The sequence below is a fragment of the Choristoneura fumiferana genome, chromosome 18, assembly GCF_025370935.1.
Source record: "Choristoneura fumiferana chromosome 18, NRCan_CFum_1, whole genome shotgun sequence".
Taxonomy (NCBI): domain Eukaryota; kingdom Metazoa; phylum Arthropoda; class Insecta; order Lepidoptera; family Tortricidae; genus Choristoneura; species Choristoneura fumiferana.
Genome location: NC_133489.1, coordinates 21,546,868 through 21,568,850, shown reverse-complemented (window position 1 = coordinate 21,568,850; position 21,983 = coordinate 21,546,868). Strand labels below are relative to the sequence as shown.

The window sequence follows — 21,983 nt, the reverse complement described above, 5'->3', positions numbered from 1 at the left end:
AGTGGGGTAGCGCGAGCCCTAAAAAGGTTCGCCATTTGAGGTAGGGGGTTCGCGACAAGATCTACGTAATGGTGGCTGCAAGACTGGCAAGATGTTTCTTAGCTGTAAGTATTTGGTCCTTTTATAGAAATAAAAGTTCTTGATTGAAAGTTCTTGAGTGGCGACCGCGAATCGGCAAGCGTGGCGTAGGACGCCCTCAGACTAGTTGGAGCGATGATCTTCGCAGTTAGCTGGCAAGAACTGGATGAGACTGGCCGAGGATCGTGCTCAGTGGCGTGCAACTGGAGAGGCTATGTCCAGCAGTGGACTAAGATAGCCGATGATGATGATGATGATGATGATGATAGAAATAAACAATAGTACCTGGGCGACCGACCTTCGCTTGGGCTAAATTAAATAACAAGCGTTTTCCCAGAGATAATAAGACCAACCTAAATCGTTTTTTTAAAATAAGAATTGCTCGTTTAAAATTAAGGTATTAGGATAGATAGATGGGCCTCAACCCTGACGGAATCAAGTCCGAACCCTGGACCTCAAGCTTCGTAGTCAGGTTCTCTAACCACTTGGCCATCTGGTCATAGGTCGTAGGTGGCCATTCAACTATTTTACCGACACTTTGGGCGTCTCCTGCGTTACCAAATTGTCTCTGGCGTTACCAAAAAATCGTACTTCCGACAAGATATTTCATGGTGAAGATAGAAGAGCACAGATAGTACATTTGGCGGCGCGCCACAGACTAGACTGACGGACATCCTCATGATTTCTCTTGAGGTAGGAAACAATAAATTGCCACATCCACCTTTTTGTTGGTTAGGTTATCTGTATCGCTTACTATTTCTGGTGTACAATAAAGAGTCATTGCATTGTAATGTACATATTTTATGTGATGGCTATATAGCGATATTTTGTGACCTCAACTATATTTATTTGACATAACAATCGCGGTTACTGTGTGTGGTGAATTAGTTCCGGTTGGTCTGATAAGTCAAAAAGTATTTTTTTATAAAACCGGCCAAGAGCGTGTCGGGCCCACAGGCATTGCAGGGTTTCGTAAGATAATACACAATAATGATTTACTACTTAGTACTTTTTACTACTTAATCTACCTACCCACTTAGATGTAATACTAAATTGTCCGTTTAAGTTTGCTATTTTTTTTCACCGTATCAAAAACAAACATCTAATAGGTACCGATTTAACGAGCAATTCTTATATAATATAATCAGAATCTCGGGAAATGGCTCCAACGATTTTGATGAAATTTGATATATCATAGGGGTTTTCGGGGATAAGAAATCGCTCTAGCTTGGTCTTATCTCTGGGAACGCTTAGTATCGAGTTTTAGCCCGAGCAAAGCTCGGTCGCCCAGGCACTTTAAGTAATTGGAGGAAGGAAACACTGGACTCCAGCAAAAATGAGTACCTATTTCGTTTAAGGCATATTTCGTATACGAATATCTGAAGCGTAAAATTATTTTCCTAAAACTGCAATATTTTTAGAATACGTACTTAATGGAAATAAACACTTTTAGGTCGACCATCGATCGCAGCGTGTTCTCTGTTCATTGCGCTGCCGAGACGCTCGCCGCGAAGTGGTCACCTGGCAGCACACGCAATGTACAGAGAAAACGCTCCCCGCGCCGCTGCCCGCTCGCGTCCAGTTCACGGCCTTAACCCGAGCACGTGTCTCAACCAAAGCAGCCATTTACCGCGCGAGGGCACAATAGCCGGAATGACAACACAATTGTGCGCAGAAGTTCAGCGTATGGACAACAAGCGGTACTAACATTTTGTCATTTAACATTTAGATACTATTTAGCTAGTGAACGATATCTAGTTGAATTTAAATTTCAAGATTTCACTTAATATCCTATAGAAACTCCCAAAACTTCATCTCGTCACCTGGTCACTGCTGATCTATCAAAAGTCTAAACAGTTATAACCTAACCAACAAAAAGTTAGAATACACTCGACTTTGTCACTTCAAATTAATTTTTGATTTTGATAAAATATATCTAAGTACCATCGCTAGAAAACCTGTTTTCAATAAAAAGAATCGCTACGGTGCCACAGACAGACAGACAGACACACACACAGACACACAGACACACATAGCGGTCAAACTTATAACATCCCTCTTTATTTGTGGTTGCCAACTAAATAAAAAAAAATATTTGTGTAAAAAACAAATACCTAAACCACTTGATGGAAACTCGTTTGAATCTAACAAGCGCACAAAGAAGAGATTAACTTCGACTTTGGAATTCGGTTATCGCGCGCTGTTCCCTCGGGAACTGTGCCTTTTTCCGGGATAAAAAGTGGCCTATCTTTATGCCAAAAATCTCCTCGATCCGTCGCTCCATTTCGACGTGAAAGACTGACAAACATACAAACACACTTTCGCATTTATAATATTAAGTATGGATTCTTCCACTGGGGCCAAGCCGCAACAGAAAGGTGGTTATCATAAAAAGATATTCGGCCTTCGAATTGCTAACAATTGCGTCGCATGCTCCATTTCTAAAGTCGGTTAACTAAATCGAAAGTAGGTAGGTATGTTGCATAATAATGTATGGACCACAGATTAAATATAATTACTCGCACTCGTAGAGGTAGGTTCGTATAATATTATGTACATAATTCTCAATAATCTTTTTTTTTATGTTCATAATCTGGCTGTTAGGTCTTCCGCCACCTAACTTTGCCTAGTTCATTACCACGACTAGTACCACAAAAACTATAAAGGTAAGTATAATTCCAATAAGCGAGAGGTTATCAACGGCAGTGCACTCCCGAATACTCCAGTTTTTTGGACATGTGACGCTACGTGGGGGGGACTCCGTGGAGCGACTGGTTGTGCAGGGACGGGTGAATGGCAGCAGATCACGTGAACGTTCACCATTGCGATGGACGGACCAAATCAAGTCGTTGACTGACAAATCCCTCAACGAATGCGCAAGACAGGCCTCAGCAAGGGATAAGTGGCGCACGGTAGTGACGCGCTACCGTGCGTCTCGCGTGACCACGACTGCTCTGCCAAGAGTAAACGACTGAGAAGAAGAATTCCAATAATTGAATAGGCACTATACCGTTAAGCGATTCGAACACAATCCGGGACTAACGTACAGACGTCGCATAAGAAATGTATGTCAAAAATGCGTCAAATCAAAACTGAGTAAGTATTAAGTAATGAAGTTTTAGCAGATTTTTATGGCGCGTGGTATACCTACCTCGATGTTCAAATTTGCATCTAGCAAATTTTTATGTCTCAGTGGCGTGGAAAGAAAAATTTCGTCAGGCAACTAGGAGAGTAAAGGAGCCTGTGGATACACCTTGCCAAAATATCGATCTAAATCTAGTACATTTCCTTATATTTATTTCGATAAAATTTTGTAAGGCTGGGGGTTTCACGGGGACGAAAAGTCGATTTCATCGTCATCTTGGCCTCTATAATATTCAATCAACCGTTAAGCATAGACCTCCTCGTTTTGTGCCTCCTCTCGGAATGAGATGGTTTGAGCTGTAGTTCCCGCAAGGGCTTATGCGCATAGGAAAAATCGATCTGGCTTGGCTTATTATCTCTGGGAAAACGTGTGTGCGAATCTCAAGCTCCATAGTCAGCACAACTTCAAAATGTTGCATCCAAAGACATACTATAATGTTCACTTTACACTATTGTGGGTATTCGCTAGCCAAGCGTCTGAATCATCCCAGCCTATATACGTCCCACTGCTGGGCACAGGCCTCCTCTCAGAACAAGAGGGCTTGGGCCATAGTTCCCACGCGGGCCCAGTGCGGATTGGGAACTTCGCACGCACCATTGAATCGCTTCGCAGGTTTGTGCAGGTTTCCTCACGATGTTTTCCTTCACCGCAAAGCTCGTGGTAAATTTCAAATGTAATTCCGCACATTTCGAAAAACTCAGAGGTGCGAGCCGGGTTTGAACCCACGACCCTCTGCTTGAGAGGCGATAGCTCGAACCACTAGGCCACCACGGCTTCTTCCACTAGGCCACCACGGCTTCTTCAGCGTCTGAATATCAGACCATATCTCCGCTGTAGCATTAGACTTGATCATGGTCAAACGTCTATGCATAAAAAATGGTTTAGACACATCACTACGAGTAATGCTTCCTTTTCCCATATTTCTCATTGTAAATTCACAACAGCGATTCATTGCGCTGCTACAGCGACACAGAATTCGGTACAGTTTGTGTTCTTGACAGTTCGTGACGCGAATTCCTATGTCACAGCCATTGTGGTATGTCCGCTCCGTAATTAGTTCCATCAAGTAGAAGGAAACAGCTGAAGATCTAATGACTATTAAACGTTGTATATCCGATGTCCAGTTTCTATTTGGGGTCTTTCCGTCCAGAGAAGTAAATAAAAATCCCTCACTTAAACTGCGGCTGGTTAATTTTTGAGAATATTCGGCATAATTTGATTCCTAAGTAGAAACTAGAAATATGATTAATTTTTGGTTTAAATGTAATTTAATCATGCAACTCTTGATTAAAACAAAAAAAAACACAATAAAGACCTGACTAATTATTTTAATATATTATTTTATTATAAAGATCACTGTAGCTTAATCTCAAATTAGCTACATACTTATATTTTGTTTTTAATTAATAACCAGCTTTTTTATCTGCTGTTATTGGAAATTGGAAAAAAAACATAAAGCCTCACTGTACCTCATAAAAATAACACATTTAACACTCAACTCATACATGGCTCAATACAGGAAAAAGTTTGAGTACCTACCACTTAGCAAAACATTCGGTGATGTAGGCGAATATTCGGCCGAATACGAATATTCAGTAAACCTGCCGAATATGCCGAATCACGAATATAAAACGAACATTCGGCCCATCCCTAATATAAATAAAGTGGTGAAATCGATTGTGATTCCAAATGTGTTAGCCAACAAGACCTCTTTACGTTTTATCTGCAGGGCTACTACGAAACTCGAAACTCGAAGTTCGTGTCGTGCGATCCCTCTCGCTCTCGTATTAAATAGTATAAGTGTCAGAAGGACCGCACGACACGAACTTCGAGTTTCGTAGTAGCCCTGCTGTTCGTGTTTACGTGCGGCTGAAATTAACTTCAGAGATCAAATTTCCTTGAATAATTGTGTAAATTTAAGAGTATTAAGCGTCCGTTGGAGCGGAACTTGCCTTCCTGTTCCGTAACAGTCGATTACTCCGCTTTTTGCTCACTTCCGCCTTGACAATAGTCTCACTGAATATTCCGTTAATTTGCTGACTAATTGTACGAAAAAAAGATTTCCGATTTTTGTTTTGTTTGTAAATTAAGACCTAAATCTGCCCATGCTTTTTATGGTTCTGTAGTCAACTAGGAGGACTTATAGTTTGTGTCTGTCCGTTCTGCCTGTCTGTCCGTCCGCGGCTGAGCTCAGAGACCGTATTAGTACTAGAAAACTGTAATTTGGCATGAAAATACATAATATCAGTCGCGCCGATAAAGTAGTACCTACCTGAAAAAAAAATTAGCCATACCTACCTCTGTAGTGTGAGGTATCGTTGGATGCTACCAGATATTAGGCTCAACACAAGACATCAGTCAGGGAGTCTAACATCTGGTAGCATGGTGTACGGTTGTGTCACTCTGAAGATGAGCTCTGTTTGAGTTCGAAACGCGTCAGTGTAGTGTGTTGGTGGTGATAGATGGGTTTGTGTGATTTGTGTGTGTTCTTACAGTGTTGAGGTGGAGGAACTGCATGAACACGCATATTTTGCATAAACTTAGCTATCATTAGGTCGCGGGTGAGCAAAGAAATTATTTTCGTTCACTGTTAGGAAACTTGCTATCACATTAAAAAAGCCTAGTTTGAGACCTAAGATGCGACAGACATACAGACATTGGTGTCAAATTTATAACACCACCCCTACTACTTAAAATACTTTTGCATTTATAATCATTAAAGTCTAAGTGTAAGACTACAGAGCTTGTTTGTTTGTTTGTTTGAGCTTTGTATTTTCGATATGGGTTTTACGGGATGACCGTAAAAGTAACAAAAAATTTGGAGTTGAAATAAAAAATACAAAAAAAGACCCCAAAAACCAATCATAATTTGATCAAATGAACGACATCTCTTGTCCGGGTGAGCAGATAGTTCCAATGGAATGCTGAAAGTTTCTCGATGAGGGCTACAGCATAGATGTCGCTAGTGTCGCTGCTTAAGTGACTAAATAAGAAACAAACAAGAGATGGTGCATTGGAGAAATTCGTGTGTTTGTATTTTCCATAGCTGTAATGTAGTAAAATAACAGTGAATCAGCAGTGAACATGAATAAAAAAATCACAAGAATGAGCTTATTCATACTTAGGTGTATACCTAATTCACATTGTTATTCTATTCGTCAAGCCATAAAGTCTGTTTACAATAAAATGAAGTATTCAAAGTATTTTGCTCGATCGATTACTACGATAAGGTGCAACGCCTGAGTGAACAATTAGGTATCAGTACCCTTAAGGTCACATTAGAGCCACAGCCACCCGGCACCCGACCAGCACCGCCTCGACTTTCGGCGTCCACTCGTTGTCGACAGGTGGTCCACGGGTGGACGCCGCGTTGACAACGAGTGGACCTCGCGGGTCTACGAATTTCCTAGTAGTCACTATGGCGGCGAGGCGGGCTATCACCGTGGTCCACTCGCCGTCCGCACGTGGCAACCTCGCGCGTGAGGCGATCCGGTGACGCTACGGAGTTGTTGTAGTGAGCGCATACCCATACAAATCCATTATGAAGAATACTAACCGCTCGAGGCGAGGCGGTGCTGGTCGGGTGCCGGGTGGCTGTAATGAGCTGTGAGCTTTAATTGTCGCGGCTGGTTTTAGAATAGGACGAACCTAAGTATATTCCCGTACACACACACACACACACACACACACACACACACACACACACAATCACACACACACACACACACAAAAACATCACGTCTGTATTCCCAAATGGGGTAGGCAGAGCACACGAAACGTTACCGCTTCGGAGCCACTTTTAGCAATTTTAGGTTTTAAGTTCGACAAAAAAGGTACAATAGTGACAGGATGCTAGCCCGCTGCTGTATATCCTCGTAAGTGTCGTAAAAGACGACTAAGGGACCTAATCTGAGAGTGGGCAGCGCTCTTTATTGCCAACTACGAACTCTGGGCTCCAGTCACTGCGGTGTGGAAGGCAAGGGGACACCACACCATTTTCCCAAGAAAGTCGTCATGAAGGTTCACTGCTGACTCTCAACCAACGAAACCTTTATATTTGTTTACTTTTTTTTATTTTTATATTATATTATCATGCGATCAGTCGGGGGACTATGAGCAGATGAGTTGCGTGATCAATGGCGTGTAGAGTTGGCTCCCCAGCGAGAGACCGCTCTATCTGTGGCTGAATCTTCATATTAGTTGATCCAGTTCTAGGATTCTGCGCCTCTTAAGACGTCTTATCTGGTCAGGCTCAGTGAGTAACCCTGCCAGCTGGTTAGGGTGGCATTCAAGTCGCTTCTTGTATTTTGTTGAATATGACTGAATTTCTTGTTTCACTGTGTTAATCCTTAGATGTTGATGGACCTCTGAATTTCTGATGAACCAGGGTGTGTTGGCAATTTGCTTTAGTATAGAGTCTTCAGCTCTTTGTATTAAAGCGATGTTAGAGTCACATGCAGAGCCCCACAGCTGGATGCCATATGTCCATATTGGTTTCAGGACAATTTTGTATATGAGAATATTTGTTTACTAACATAATAATGTAAATACCTACGTTGAATAATGAGCTGCGTCCATAAACAAGAAATATTATGGCAAAACTTTGATACAAAGTATTTGCTGCCAAAGAATTTTAAGGCGCTCCATGAGTGCGATGTTTCGTTTCCTATGATTAACCCCCGACGCAAAAAGAGGGGTGTTATAAGTTTGAACGCTATGTGTGTCTGTCTGTGACACCGTAGCTCTTAAACGGGTGGACCGATTTGAATGCGGTTTTTTATTTAAAGAGCAGATTTTCTAGCGATTTTTTAGGCATGTTTCATCAAAATGGGTTTGGCCGTTTTTGAGATATTGAACTTTGAAGTGACAAATTCGGGGGTTTCAAACTTATTGTTGGTTAGGTTAAAAATTTAAAAAGTAAAAGCGTTTAGTTTATGATTTTTCATAATGAAAATAGGACTGTTTCCGTTTCTTAAAATCCAGTTAAGATGCAGTTACGGAATGGAGTGGATGAAATGATAGGTTTACAAATAAATAACAAGTTCAGTTACAAAGTTTAGCTTACATTTGGCTGGTATCTTCGTTTCATTTTTGACATCCCCTGGTTTCACATTTAGCCGTTCACGTTCATAATAAGATCTACCGCCTTCAACGAGCTAAGTATGGACAATAATGGACATCTCGTCAAAATTAGCGGTGAACATTTTTTGCAGATAGAAATACTTAAACAATTTCAGATTCCATACGGAACGCTGACAAACTTGGCTGGTTTTTAAACTCCCCTCTACCTTATAAATATTGCATTTTGTTCTTGTATCAATAATCGATAGACCCCCCCCCCCGTATCGAAATTCGTAACACAATTTTATGGATGACTCATTATCAAATATTGAGCAACATAGGCAAGGAGATAGGATATCAGTAGGTAGTCATGGAGCGCAAAAGAGACAATGGTCGTCACATGTGTCCGGCCTTGTCAGTGACATTGTCGGTCGGAGGTCAGCGCCGACGCATGTTCAGTCACGGGAGCCCCATTATAATTCTGGAGCGGTTAAGGTCAGGGCATGTGGTTACCGGGGTAACCCATGACAAGGTCATTGGGGCATCCTAATTAATGTTATAGGTAGAGTCATTCACGATGACGCGTGCCGTGGTTCTTATTACAATGTCATTAATGTCTAATTTTGTCAAAATCACGCGTCTCCGTGGATGGCACTAAGTATACTGCTCTACTAAATATTAAATGCGAAAGTTTGTGAATACGTGCGTGTGTTTGATATTCCTCGCTAAAACAGATGGACCGATTTGGATTAAGCTTGCTATGTAGAGTCCGATTCGCACTTGGCCGATTTTTCCACCGAATAGTATTTGTACTTAATTCGAGTGTTATTATAGTGTTTCTTGATACTTACATGCGTAATAAATATTCTATTTGTGTTTATAGAAGCCATTATTTGATAAATTGATAGTTTGGTTACTATCTGTTTTAAGTGATAAGACCACGTATTGCTTACCCTGCTTTTTGCCCCTGTGTAAAATTATTGTACTTACTGATTTGTGACACGACATATTAGTTTGTGATCAAAAAGCAATTAAAAGACAGAAAAGTAAAAATTTATTAACATTCAAAATTCTAAAAAACGGCGAAACAATAAAGAAATAACATCAAAATCAAGACAGCACTAGTAAAAATTAAAGATTAGATCACAAAATCACAAAGGGCACCATTTTTACCTGTCACGAGAAAAAAGGGAATGATTATCGACATTTTCGACTAAAACCCATAGCTACTTGAGTATTGAGTTCATTCACCTCCTCAGGTAGGACCTAATACAGCGAAAACCTACATACATCGCAGTAGCATAAGCAACAATCTGAATTGAACTAATATAGTTGAGGTACGCGGCCCAACGAGTAAGAGGTCCGTCATCAAGAATAGTCGGTCTTTCTGTAGTAGCCAGGTCTTCAAAAGTCTGCGCTTGAGGCCGCAAGGAGGTGAGGACGTGGAGATATGCGTTGTGACCAGCTTCCAGAGCGGCTGCCACGTCCCCGTCCGCGAAGATATCCATCGCTCCCCACTCCACTACGTTACCAGTATTCCCAAACGATGTAAGTTGACGAAGCGCCACATAATCCCCGCAACGTGGCACGAAAATATCAGTGACGTCAGACTCTTTGTAGTTAATAGGCTTCGCTGCTGCCTCGCCGTACAGTTTAGTCAGCTGCTCCAACACGGCCTCTCTAGAATCTTCGACATCGTCTCTTACCATCAAGTAACCGACCAATGCTGCGTACTTTTCGATACTTCCAGTAGTCGACAACCGTGGTCGCGCCATAGCCCATACAATAGGACCTCGAATGCTAAGAATATCACCACTGTAGCCCTCGTCTTCCCAAAAACTTTCATTGTATTGAACGAAAAACTTCTTCACTTTTCCAGGCAACATTGCACCAATCATCGTAGCTTGTTTTTCAGTAAGAATCTCATCCTCAATAGCTATCTTCAGAAGTTGCTCGGGCTTTAAAGCCATAGCCAGTAAATTACAAACATAGTTCGTGTCTCCCTTCATCGTTTCCAAAATGACTTGTTCATCAGAATAAATTCGTATCTTCTGAATAGCTATGGCCGGAAACGTTATGTCTGATACACTCTGTTGAAGTTTACTGGCGACTTGTTTTCTACAGAAACCTAATAATTTTTCCCTGAATCTGGTGTTATTTCCATCGAAATGGTTCCTTGCGCTGGATGTCCTGTGGCATTGGTGAAGATAGAAGAGCACAGATACTACATTTGACGGCGCGCCACAGACTAGACTTACGGACATCCTCATGATTTCTCTTGAGGTAGGAAACAATAAATTGCCACAGATATGCCGCTCCATTGTCGTCTGGTCGTAGTAGAGAAGTTTTCTTCTATCAGCCTCGCATGATACCCTGTTGGTTTGAAACAAATCCCTTGTGTTTTGATCGAGCAAATCATGATACTGATTCAGCTCAAATCTCTCGACGACGTTAAGGTAGTCAAAGTCATGGTAATCTTTGTTGCATTCAACTATATTTCCGTCACGAAATTGAAAAAGTTTATTTAAAGGGGATCTTACGAGTCTTGGGTTCATGATGGCATCAGGGAGAGGTATACTGAATTCTTTAGCGTATCTGGAAAGGAAGTGTTTTGCAGCGTTGTCGGCAAATTGTCGAGTAGTCATCTCTCCGGAGCTATCGTCGCTTTCTTCATCATCACTTATGTATCCCGATTCGAAGGCGACGTTACCTTTAGAGAGGATCCTGGTGGGTGCAGCCAGGTCTAACACTACGATGTCCATGGTTTTCCCAAACTTCTTCTTCAGTTTATGGGCTGTCACTATCCCTGGCAGGCTGCATCCTAGTATGATCACATCTGCTTTTATATTGATTTGTCTTTCTTTAAAGGTGGTTTTCAATTTTGAATTCCTGTTTTGAACCATAAGTGGATATGAACTAGTTTATTTATCTAAAAAAATATTATTTTGCCAAGAAACATTGATGATGATAAGTTATTTATTGTGATTTGTCAGATTGACATAATATATTTTTTTGACCTTATAACATTTCTAAGTAACCAACCTACTTTTATTCGCATATTATTCAATACGTTCAGGTGCAAGCGTGGATTGAATGAAACAAACAAACAAACCAATCAACTTAGAAACTTTCGCTCTTCCTAAAGGTGCGAAAGGTTTTTTTTTTTTATTCGACTGGATGGCAAACGAGCAAGTGGGTCTCCTGATGGTAAGAGATCACCACCGCCCATAAACATCTGCAACACCAGTGGTATTGCAGACGCGTTGCCAACCTCGAGGTCTAAGATGGGATACCTCACGTGCCAGTAATTTTGCAAGCACTGCTGCTTCACGGCAGGATTAGGTAGCGAGCAAGATGGTGGTAGCAATCCGGGCGGACCTTGCACAAGGTCCTACCACCTGCAAAACCTGCCTGGTTCCGTAGCCGTTACGGAAAATTCCAGTAATATTTTTCTAATGATTCTGTATTTTGTGCGAAATTTTCCAGGTAGGTATATTTTATTAGTTAGGCTGCTATTTACTCTTAGGTAAACAACTAATAATGCTCGAGCAGGTAAGGCAGGCAACGGTTAGCCTTGGAACTTCTTACTTGTCATTCAATTTTGTCCCTGAATTCCAAAGCCCTTTTTGTTTGTTTGTTTGTCAGTCACACAGCAAGATCGCTGTTTTTGATTTAGGAAAGGTCGGTTGGTGATTGGACCAACAATCGTAACTATGCCTAATCGTCGGTGCTACGCTCAACTTACTCCAAAACCGTGTATATTTGACACTAAAAATGTTTGAAATATGGCACCCAGAGAGTGCCTTAACAGATGACCACACACGTGGAAACTGGTTATTCTAAAAATACACTGCACTTCTGAGTTGCATCACGAGGACGGCGGTACGATATTTACTTGCGTTCCATAATTTACGACTGTACAGTGAGCTACGTGTCAGCTTCACACGCTAACCGAAGTACCAGGTGCAAGGTCCGCCCGGATTGCTACCACCATCTTGCTCGCTAATCCTACCGTGAAGCAGCAGTGCTTGCACCGTGTGTTTCGGCGTGGAGAGTAAGACAGCCGGTGAAATTACTGGCACTTGAGGTATTCCATCTTAGGCCTCTAGGTTGGCAACGCATCTGCAATACCCCTGGTGTTGCAAATGTTTATGGGCGATTGGTGATCTCTTACCATCAGGAGACCCACTTGCACGTTTGCCATCCAGTCGAACAAAAAAAAAGTACCTACTCCATTTTTAGCAAAAACTCGAGCTACATAATATCTCGGCACTGTGGATCAGTATCAGTTACATAGAGCCTATCTAAAAATTGCTGAAAACCTGAAAGTAGTTTGATTAGATGCGAGACCATCAGCCAAATATGTGGTCTACCACCCTAAGGTTGATAGTCGTTTGCACGTCATAAAACAATAATGCCAATAGACGTGTCAGTCAACTTGAAAGTTCGACTTTAGCGACATATTAATTTGATAGGAAATTGTTTAAAAATTGATAGACCACTTATTTGGCTGATGGTACCTAGCTATTTATCTAAATTTTATAAATAATTAAATACTGGTCACATTTTGTTTCACTTTGATTTACTTCATAACAAGCCAAGCGCGATTCAATGGTACTATCTGATGGTACAGTCACCAGCACCAATATCTGACACAACAAGCGTGCATAAATATCTGATACGACTCTATTTCTAGGGCCGGAAGGACGTGTCAGATATTTTTGCACGCTCAACTGTGGCAGATATTAATGCTGGTGACTGTACCACGGTAAAAAAGGGCTATTAATAAGCACAAATCACTATTGTACAGTTAAGAGTATAAATTAAGTGGAATTACTGACTTACAAAACTGACGAATATTTTCTAAAAATAATTAAGGTACTAAGAATTATTAAAGATGCAATAAAGTATGTTTAAATAAATTAAAAACCGGCCAAGTCTGACTCGACTTGCGCACGAATGGTTCCGTACCATTATCTATACTTACAACATATTATTATAGACATCACCAAAAAAAACGAAAAAAAAAACACGTTTGTTGTATGGGAGTTTTAGTACAGTGTTGTTATAGCGGCAACAGAAATACATCATCTGTGGAAATTTCAACTGTCTAGCTATCACAGTTCACGAGATACAGCCTGATGATAGACAGACAGACAGACGGACAGTGAAGTCTTAGTAATAGGGTCCCGTTTCTACCCTTTGGGTACAGAACCATAAAAAAGTTGTGGGGGGATCGGCGGTTTACAGTACTTATATTAATTAAGACCTTGTTTGTAAGTATATATTTATCCTGTTCCTATACTCTATGTAGTACCTACACAGATTCGGGACTGGGTCAATTAATGCCAATATAGTTCCATGAACCATTTTATTTATTTCAATCACCAAGGTGACACCAATAATCTCGATTGAGGTCATCTTGTGCAAACGTCGCACGCGGCGATATTCGCTCATCGCCACGTAACATGTCAATGACCTTAGCGTCACAAGTGAGTCAGGGGCGCGGCCGTGACGCGCACCGCGTCAATGAGTACGTACTTGATAAAACATGTGAAGAGCGCATGCTAATTAATAGCAAGCTCACTGAAATAGGTAAAGTCTTGACTATGCGAGAACTTGCATGCAAGTTTCACTACATTGCGGTATTTGTTTGATCAACTGAATTCATTGTCCCTCAATAGACTGCAATGTAATGCAACTTGTATGGTTTAGCTTTAGTTATTGAATATGTATATGCGATGATCTTCGCAGGGCGGCTGGCAAGAGCTGGATGAGAGTAGCCGAGGATCGTGCTCAGTGGCGTGCCATGGGAGAGGCCTATGTCCAGCAGTGGACGAACATAGGCTGATGATGATGATGATGATGATGATTGAATATGTTTGTTTGTTTCTTCATTGTACGAAAAGGAAATACAAAAGTGTTACAAAAAAGTGCTAAGTAGGTACAAAGGCGGACTACTCTACCTCTACTCTACTTCTACCAGTCAACATTCATTGTTTTGTTATCTGGTATTGTAGACGGGTTTTTCGGGATCGAGACATTCAAGAAGATCCGAATCTATTAAAAACTTAAGGGGATCCCATGCCCCAATGATCTTCGATCTGAATTCCTTAGTTTTATAATGTTTTTTGTAGCTTATTATATTAACAACAACGGCTTCAAGCAATATTGTGTCCCATATTTACTTCAAAGTTCATTATCTTCGAGATATTTGGCATCAAAGTTGAACAATTTTAGGCCAAAAACTGGTTTTCTGGCCATAACTTTTGTGTTAATTAGTTTCAAATGACTAAACCCTCGACACGTTTTTGGAGACGTCAAAGACGAACCCAAATATGTAGATTTCGTTTAAGTATGTTAGATCTTTCACGTCAATAGAGATACGAAATAAGGGTTTCTTCAGACAATGTTTAAAAAAATCATACAAAATTAAGTATTAATTTTTTTCAAAATCCGGTAGACAAAAATGAAGATAAGAGATTGGAGAACCGATAGCTTTTTGACTTATAATTCTATCTGTAGTGCAAAAGTAGGAGATAAGCTTCAAAACTTTGTCAAAAATCGATGAAATCCTAGGGTAGCCCCTTAAGGATGCGCTTTTATCGAGTAGTTTTTAGGGTTCCGGAGCTAAAATGGCAAAAACGGAACCCTTAGTTTCGCCATGTCTGTCTGTCTGTACGTCCGCGGTTTCGCTCAGGGACTATCAACGCTTGAAAGCTGTAATTTTGCACGGATATATATATATAGGTATGTAAACTATGCCGACAAAATGGTACTTACAATAAAAAAATAAAAAAATTTTTTTTAGGGTATAGTCCCAAAGACGTAAAGTGGGGCTGATTTTTTTTTTCTCATAAAACCTTACCTTATAGTGTGGGGTATCGTTGGATAGGTCTTTGGCCATTACTTACTAAAAAAATAAGTAATATTTTTCTAAGGATTTCGTATTTTGTACGGAATATTCCAGGTTAGGTATATTTTATACCTTAGGCTGCTATTTTATTTACTCTTAAACATCTAATAATTCTCAAGAAAACTTAACCGTTATAGTTTTCCTAGTAAGTTTGATATACCTACTTACTACCATCCTGAATTTAGATTTTAGAGGAGGGGGGGGGGCCTCGATTTTAATGAAAATTTGCACTTTGAAGTAGAATATTTTGCAAACAAATCACTGAATCGAAAAATCGTTTTAGCAACCCCCTTATGGTTTTAACTTAGACCTATCCAATACACCACACTACAAGGTTGGATGAGAAAAAAAAACCACTTTACGTATATGGGAGGTACTCTAAAAAAAAATTTAATATTTTAGTATACCATTTTGTAGGCATAGTTGACATATATATTCGTGCAAAATTACAGCTTTCTAGCATTTATAGTCCCTGAGGAAAGCCGCGAACGGACAGACAGACAGACATGGCGAAACTGTAAGGGCTACGGAACGCAGACGTTTTTGATTTATTTCCGAAAATACTATGATTCTCATCTCAACAAAAGGACGTAAGTGCTATGGAGATACGTTCTTTTGCTGGCAAACTTTTTCACGTCGTATCGTTGCCGTAAGTAAGTGACCCTAGCTTTCTTTTTTTAAGTAACGGCTACGGAACTCTACACGTCTTGGCCAGTTTTTATCATTCTTCAAAGATTTGGGGAGTATTTTAGGCAACGTCATCACTAGCTATGATACACTATATGTAACTGGGCAAAGGTCTGGTCTCATCCCTATGAATGGTTTAGGACCACAATGAGAAATGACTCTTCTTGAAATGTCCACTTCTCTAAATGATACATTACATTACATTTTGATCGAACAACAGTCTACATTAATAAATTAATATGAGTCTGGCATTTCGCCGGACGCTCACGCGACGTGCTCGCTTTGCTCGCTCGGCTCGCGCGTTCTGGTAGCAATTCTAACCAACATTTCTCGTTGTTTCCTCGTCGTCGAACCTAATTCTGAAACATAATTTATTGGTTAAATGTCTGGGGATAGTTTTAAATGAGTGAAAGGGTCTAAATCTAAATGTATCAGAAGTCAATTTATATTATGTAAGTGACCATTTCAAGAAGTGGTCATTTCAATAAGCGGCCATTTTAAAAATGGTCATTCCGAGAACTGGTCATTTCTCTTTGTAGTGCTAAACTAAAAGGCTCTAGGGCTCTAGTCTAGGGCAACTAGCTTATGTATAATATTAGTAGGATTTTGAGATTATTATAGGTTTCAGCAACACCGTAATACCAGTCTTTGCAATTAACCGCAAGAAATATGCATTGGCTTTCATGTAAATTTTACGTCGTATCAAAATGCTATTTATTTCTAAATTTATAGGAATATTCCTGTCAGTTAGGCTGCCTGTGAATTAAACTGCGCCTTATATCTCGTTAAGGTCGATTCACATTGGTTATTATTGTATCGTATCATGATGAAGCACCCCATATTATCTAATGAAATTGATGGATGTTTTGGAGCGTCACCGGAATTTTGGACGAAGTTTGGTATAGTGAATAGCTGGACCGCAAGTCTGAAGTAACACATACTTTTTTTCCCAAAATTCGCACGGGATTGGGATCAAAATCCAAACTTTTAACCACTTAGGATTTGAGATATTTTGCAGGTGGTAGGACCTTGTGCAAGGTCCACCCGGATTGCTACCACCATCTTGCTCGCTAATCCTGCCGTGAAACAGCAGTGCTTGCGTTGTCGTGTTTCGGCGTGGAGAGTAAGACAGCCGGTGAAATTACTGGCACGTGAGGTATCCCATCTTATGCCTCTAGGTTGGCAACGCGTTTGCAATACCCCTGGTGTTGCAGATGTTTATGGGCGGTGGTGACCTCTTACCATCAGGAGACCCACTTGCTCGTTTGCCTTCCAGTCGTATAAAAAAAAAAGGTAATGACATTCATGATGTCATCTTTGGAGATTTTTTACGAAATCCCGTAGTTCCAATTTCAATTGCTAGGCCATTGATTTACGGGTGCGATGCCGCGGGTAAAGGACGGTCTGATACACGACGGAGTTAGAATACGCTAAAAGATATTAAATGTAGACTCGCCTTATGTGTTCGAAGACTTGATAAATCGTTTCGATTTAATCGAACGTCTATCATACTAAAAGCTTATACTTATACCTCGAATTTGCAATGGATCTGCAAATTCAAAATTCAAATTCAAATGATTTATTCAGTAAATAGGCCGCAATGGGCACTTTTACACGTCATTTTTTTTAAACTACCAGCGCTTTCGGAAAGACCATCATTGCCAAGAAGAATGCGCCGCAAGAAACTTGGCAGAAAGTAATTTTTTCATAATAATATAATTACAAATAAAATACTTAAAAACTATATTATACAATTAAAGAAAAAAAAACAAAAAATAATAATAATAAAAATACAGGGATGTATGGGGTCCCTTAGTTACAATACTATATCTAAACTATATCTACGTTCAGTGGAAGTGTAGAATGCTTCCACCGTCATAAATTTTAAAATTATAATAACAATAATTTAGTTCTGAAATATACATTTCAGGTCAAGTAACCATTAAGCTTTTGGATTTCGAAGGCAAGTTCACGTCTGCCGCCCCCAAAGCTTATACCCACAATTAGCTGCTTAGCTTATACCCACAATTTTGCCCGCGTGAAGGCTTCTAGATTCTAGATGTACATAATAATCTACTATAACCTACTAATATTATAAATTTATGCGAAAGTTCTCTTCACGTCTAAACCGCTAAACCGATTGTAGATGAAATTCTTAATACCTTTTATTTCAGATGTGTAGCCAAAATACAACGCACTCGGCCCGCGTGGGAACTATGGCCCAAGCCCTCTTGTTCTGCGAGGAGGCCTGTGCCCAGCAGTGGGACGTAAATAGGCTGGGATGGGATGGATGGAGCCAAAATATAAGCGTGACCACCCTAGTATGATCCAGTGCCCACCCCAGGATGTTTGGGCTACCAATTCGAATTTCTATAATACTGATATTTTCACACAAAAATGATGCACGTCAGGAGCCAGCTCCCCCCTGAAAAATAACCCAACTAGATACGCCAATGCCTTTTGGGTAGCGTAGAGTGGGTGGCGCTGGCGGACACCAGCTCGCACTTTTGATCGGGGACGAAGAAACGCTCTAGAGTAGTTCGATAATCGGCTCCCCGTCCTCCCTTGCTGGTGTCAGCTTATTTGTAGAGATTCACTCCTCGTAGCCGCAGAAGCGACCCACCGTACCCGGCCAGCCAGGGTTACGCACCCTCATGTTGGTTCTTACGCTCTCGAGACCGCCCCCTCCCCTTACGATCATCGCGGGAAGAAGGGGCGCCCCCTTTTTGTGATAACAACAAACCGTTTCGCACTATGCCCTAGGACCCAGCCAAAGTCCACACAATCGAGTTATATGTATATCAACCCGGACACGACACGACAGGCGAGCTTTTTTTCTATTCATTGCGTGTGCTCACAGTTAACCATAATGCGGCGAATGTTTTGACCACGCAGTGAACCGAAAATATACCGCTCTATCGGTCACGCATAGTACGTAGTAGCTGGGTCACGAGAAATTATTACTCATTCTTTTCAATTATCAGTAGATACGGTTCAATCCAATACATTGAACTGAAACAGGACTTCATAATCACTTATTTTTCTTCTAGGTCCACTTATCAGTTGAGAATAGGTTGAGATTTTTTTACAACTATCTCTGTAAAAAGTTGGAAACCCCCCACTTTGACACTTCAAAGTTCAATATCTCAAAATCGGTTAAATCGATTTTGATAAAACATGTCTAAGAACCATCTCTAGAAAACCTGATTTCAAATAAAAAAAACCGCATTCGAATCGGTCCACCCTTTTAAGAGCGACGGTGCCACAGACAGACAGACAGACACATAGATACACAGACACACATAGCGTTCAAACTTATAACACCCCTCTTTTTGCGTCGGGGGTTAAAAATAGTACAGTTGTTTCCCTGGCTTTCCACACTAGCAGTGCTGGAATCCGGAATTCATAGTTGGCATTAGAAAGCATAATAATCTCAGAGAGAGGGCTATATACAGGGTGGAAAGGGACGAGGGCCGATTCCGAAAATATAGTACAGTCACCAGCATTAATATCTGCCACAGCGGAGCGTGCAAAAATATCTGACACGTCCTTCCGGCCCTAGAAATAGTCTTATCAGATATTTATGCACGCTTGTTGTGTCAGATATTGGTACTGGTGACTGTACCACAGGTACCACATAATAAGTGATGTACGGTCAAGGACTTTCCTGACCCACCGCGGAACCATTTCACAGTAAACGTCATAGTGATATGGCATTAGTTAACAAGGAAAATCGTAATGACTTTTCCTTTGAAAAGGTTCCGTGGTGAGTCAGGAACTAAAGTCCTTGACCGTACTTTCGATGTGTAATGGTTAGAAGCGATTATTATAAAGAAAACAAAAAAGTTAAAATAAGTCATCTTTAAACTTATACCAGCTGTAACTCAATAACGGCTTAAAATATTAGCATAGTTTCATAGAGCAAAATATAGTACTAAAGATACATAATATAAAACTACCTTGAATTTTATTTATTAATTGTTAAGGCGTGTTTTATTAATCCTAACTCTTATTGCTGAAATTAGACTCAAGCCCGTAACGTACCAGTTCATTAATAATAGACCCCATACTGTTGTACCTAATTATTTCCATGCATTCCACAACATCGAGAGTCTGGACTCGAGACCCTACATAAAAGTAGCTATAATAAAGTTATTGTTTTAGTTCATTGATATGGACCTCCGCAAAGTAACGCCTGATTCAATAAATTATAATCTCAAATTTACGGGAAGGGCCGTCGCCCTTTCCACCCATGCCTCTATATATGCTCCGGATTTTCTACGAGATCGAAAGAAAAATTAGGTGATTCGTAAAAGAATGAGGGTCACTGATATAGCCAAGCGAAAATAGCTCGTTGAAGTGGCAAAGGGCACAATGCCATTATAATATATAGCACAGAGAACAGATGGCGGGTGTAGATCGATTCAAAAGCCCCTCACTCTCATAGGCTTAAGTACACGAGTCCACATATAGGTGTGAGGTTAGTGTATGCCTTGATAATTGTTATCCCGTAATCTACGCACGCCCGGATATTTCGTATACTATACAAATTACACAAGGCTCTGAAAGATCAAGGCGTGCATAGTACATTCCGGGGCAACAATCATTCAGGCGTATGTTTACCGCACCGCATATCTGCCCCTAGTTACCGCCATCTCTTAATTAAAACAAAAACTAAGACTACAGTTCCCAATAAGAGCCTCGTGATATTTGCCGCGTGCGCCGGCGCACGTAGGCCAGGCGCCGCGCGTGTCCACACGCCGTGACGTCACGACACGTCACGATGAGTTTTGATTGCCAAATAAACATGCTAATATAGGTCACGAGTTTACTTTGTATTTTGCGTGTTTGGACTAGTTCGTGAATAATAATACATCCGCGGAGTATCTACTCGCTAGGCGCCGTAAAAAGAGCTGACTTGGTGTCGGAGGAAAATTTGGTCGTTAATGCGCGTTCCGGACGGTTGTAAACCAGCATTCAAACAAAGGTGACCATGGTTGGAACTCGGCTTACAACATGCGCCCCTCTACCAAGGACGTTAAAGGCCGTGGTTTACAACTGCTGTCTACATGGATAGCAACAAGCAAGGTCACCCGTGTTGGGTTGGGACGCTGGTTTATAACCGTGTGGAACATGCGTTATGATGTTAACTCGATGTAATGCTAAGGCAAATTAAAACCCACGTCCATCTCGTGTTTTATGTATTTTAACAAAAGAAGTTGAGAGAGCAGCAAAACCAGACCACACTTAACTATTTCAATTTACAATACTCTAAATGCAAAACAAACACAGTAGCTAAAAACATAATGCCAGCCGAGTCATGAAAATTCTAATCAATCAAACCAGCCCATATCCACTCACTGCTAGGTAAAACCTTCCTCAATACCGTGCCAGTTGGCTTGGTCTTGCGTCCCTTTTTCCACAGTTTTCCAGTCACCTTCCAGCTGTCATTTGACCTACACTAATCCGGTGGTACCATCTTTCCTTCGATTTAGTATGGCCACCACTCTATAGCCGCCTTTGACCGTCTATCATTAGCCCATCTTATCAAGTCTTTCCGCCCATCTCTCACATGAAATTCATCATCATCAGCCGGCAGACATCACTGCTGACTGAACAAAGGCCTCCCCCTTTGGTTGTTGCCGTAATCCTCACTGAACTAAAACAAAGCAAGGTAACGCCTGATTCAATAAATAATCCTCACGTTTGGTAGATAAGTTTGGCTTGGGGATCGCAGTGTTACGCTGATGGTGTACGCAGAAGACGCTGCTGTCCGTCTTCTGGATTTTTTCCTTAGTCGCCTTCTACGACACCCACTCAACGGCATGAGATGAGGGGGAGCTATTCTTGTCCGGACACCCCGCGGACATACGTCACACGAAATTACCGACTGTTATACCTAAAATAGAAGTAGATCAATGATCTTTATGACTCATTTGCCCCGTTATATTTGAAACGTTTATTCGTCTTCAGGTATCGTAGTATTCTGTGGCTCATTGGCGGTCAGTTGATCTGTCGTGTTATCGTTCGTTTGCAGATACCATTCGTTAGTGCATTGCCATATGCTATCGTTATGCGATAAGTACTTCACCTTGA

The 21,983-nt window shown here is 40.9% G+C and overlaps 1 protein-coding gene across 1 annotated transcript; it reads right to left on the bottom strand.

The window, feature by feature from the left end:
- Positions 1–9,370: 9,370 nt before the first annotated feature.
- Positions 9,371–11,264, bottom strand: LOC141438027 (uncharacterized). Its single transcript, XM_074101662.1, has one exon. It carries the CDS (start codon positions 11,185–11,187, stop codon positions 9,532–9,534), a length of 1,656 nt encoding a protein of 551 aa, XP_073957763.1. The 5' UTR covers positions 11,188–11,264; the 3' UTR covers positions 9,371–9,531.
- Positions 11,265–21,983: the final 10,719 nt, after the last annotated feature.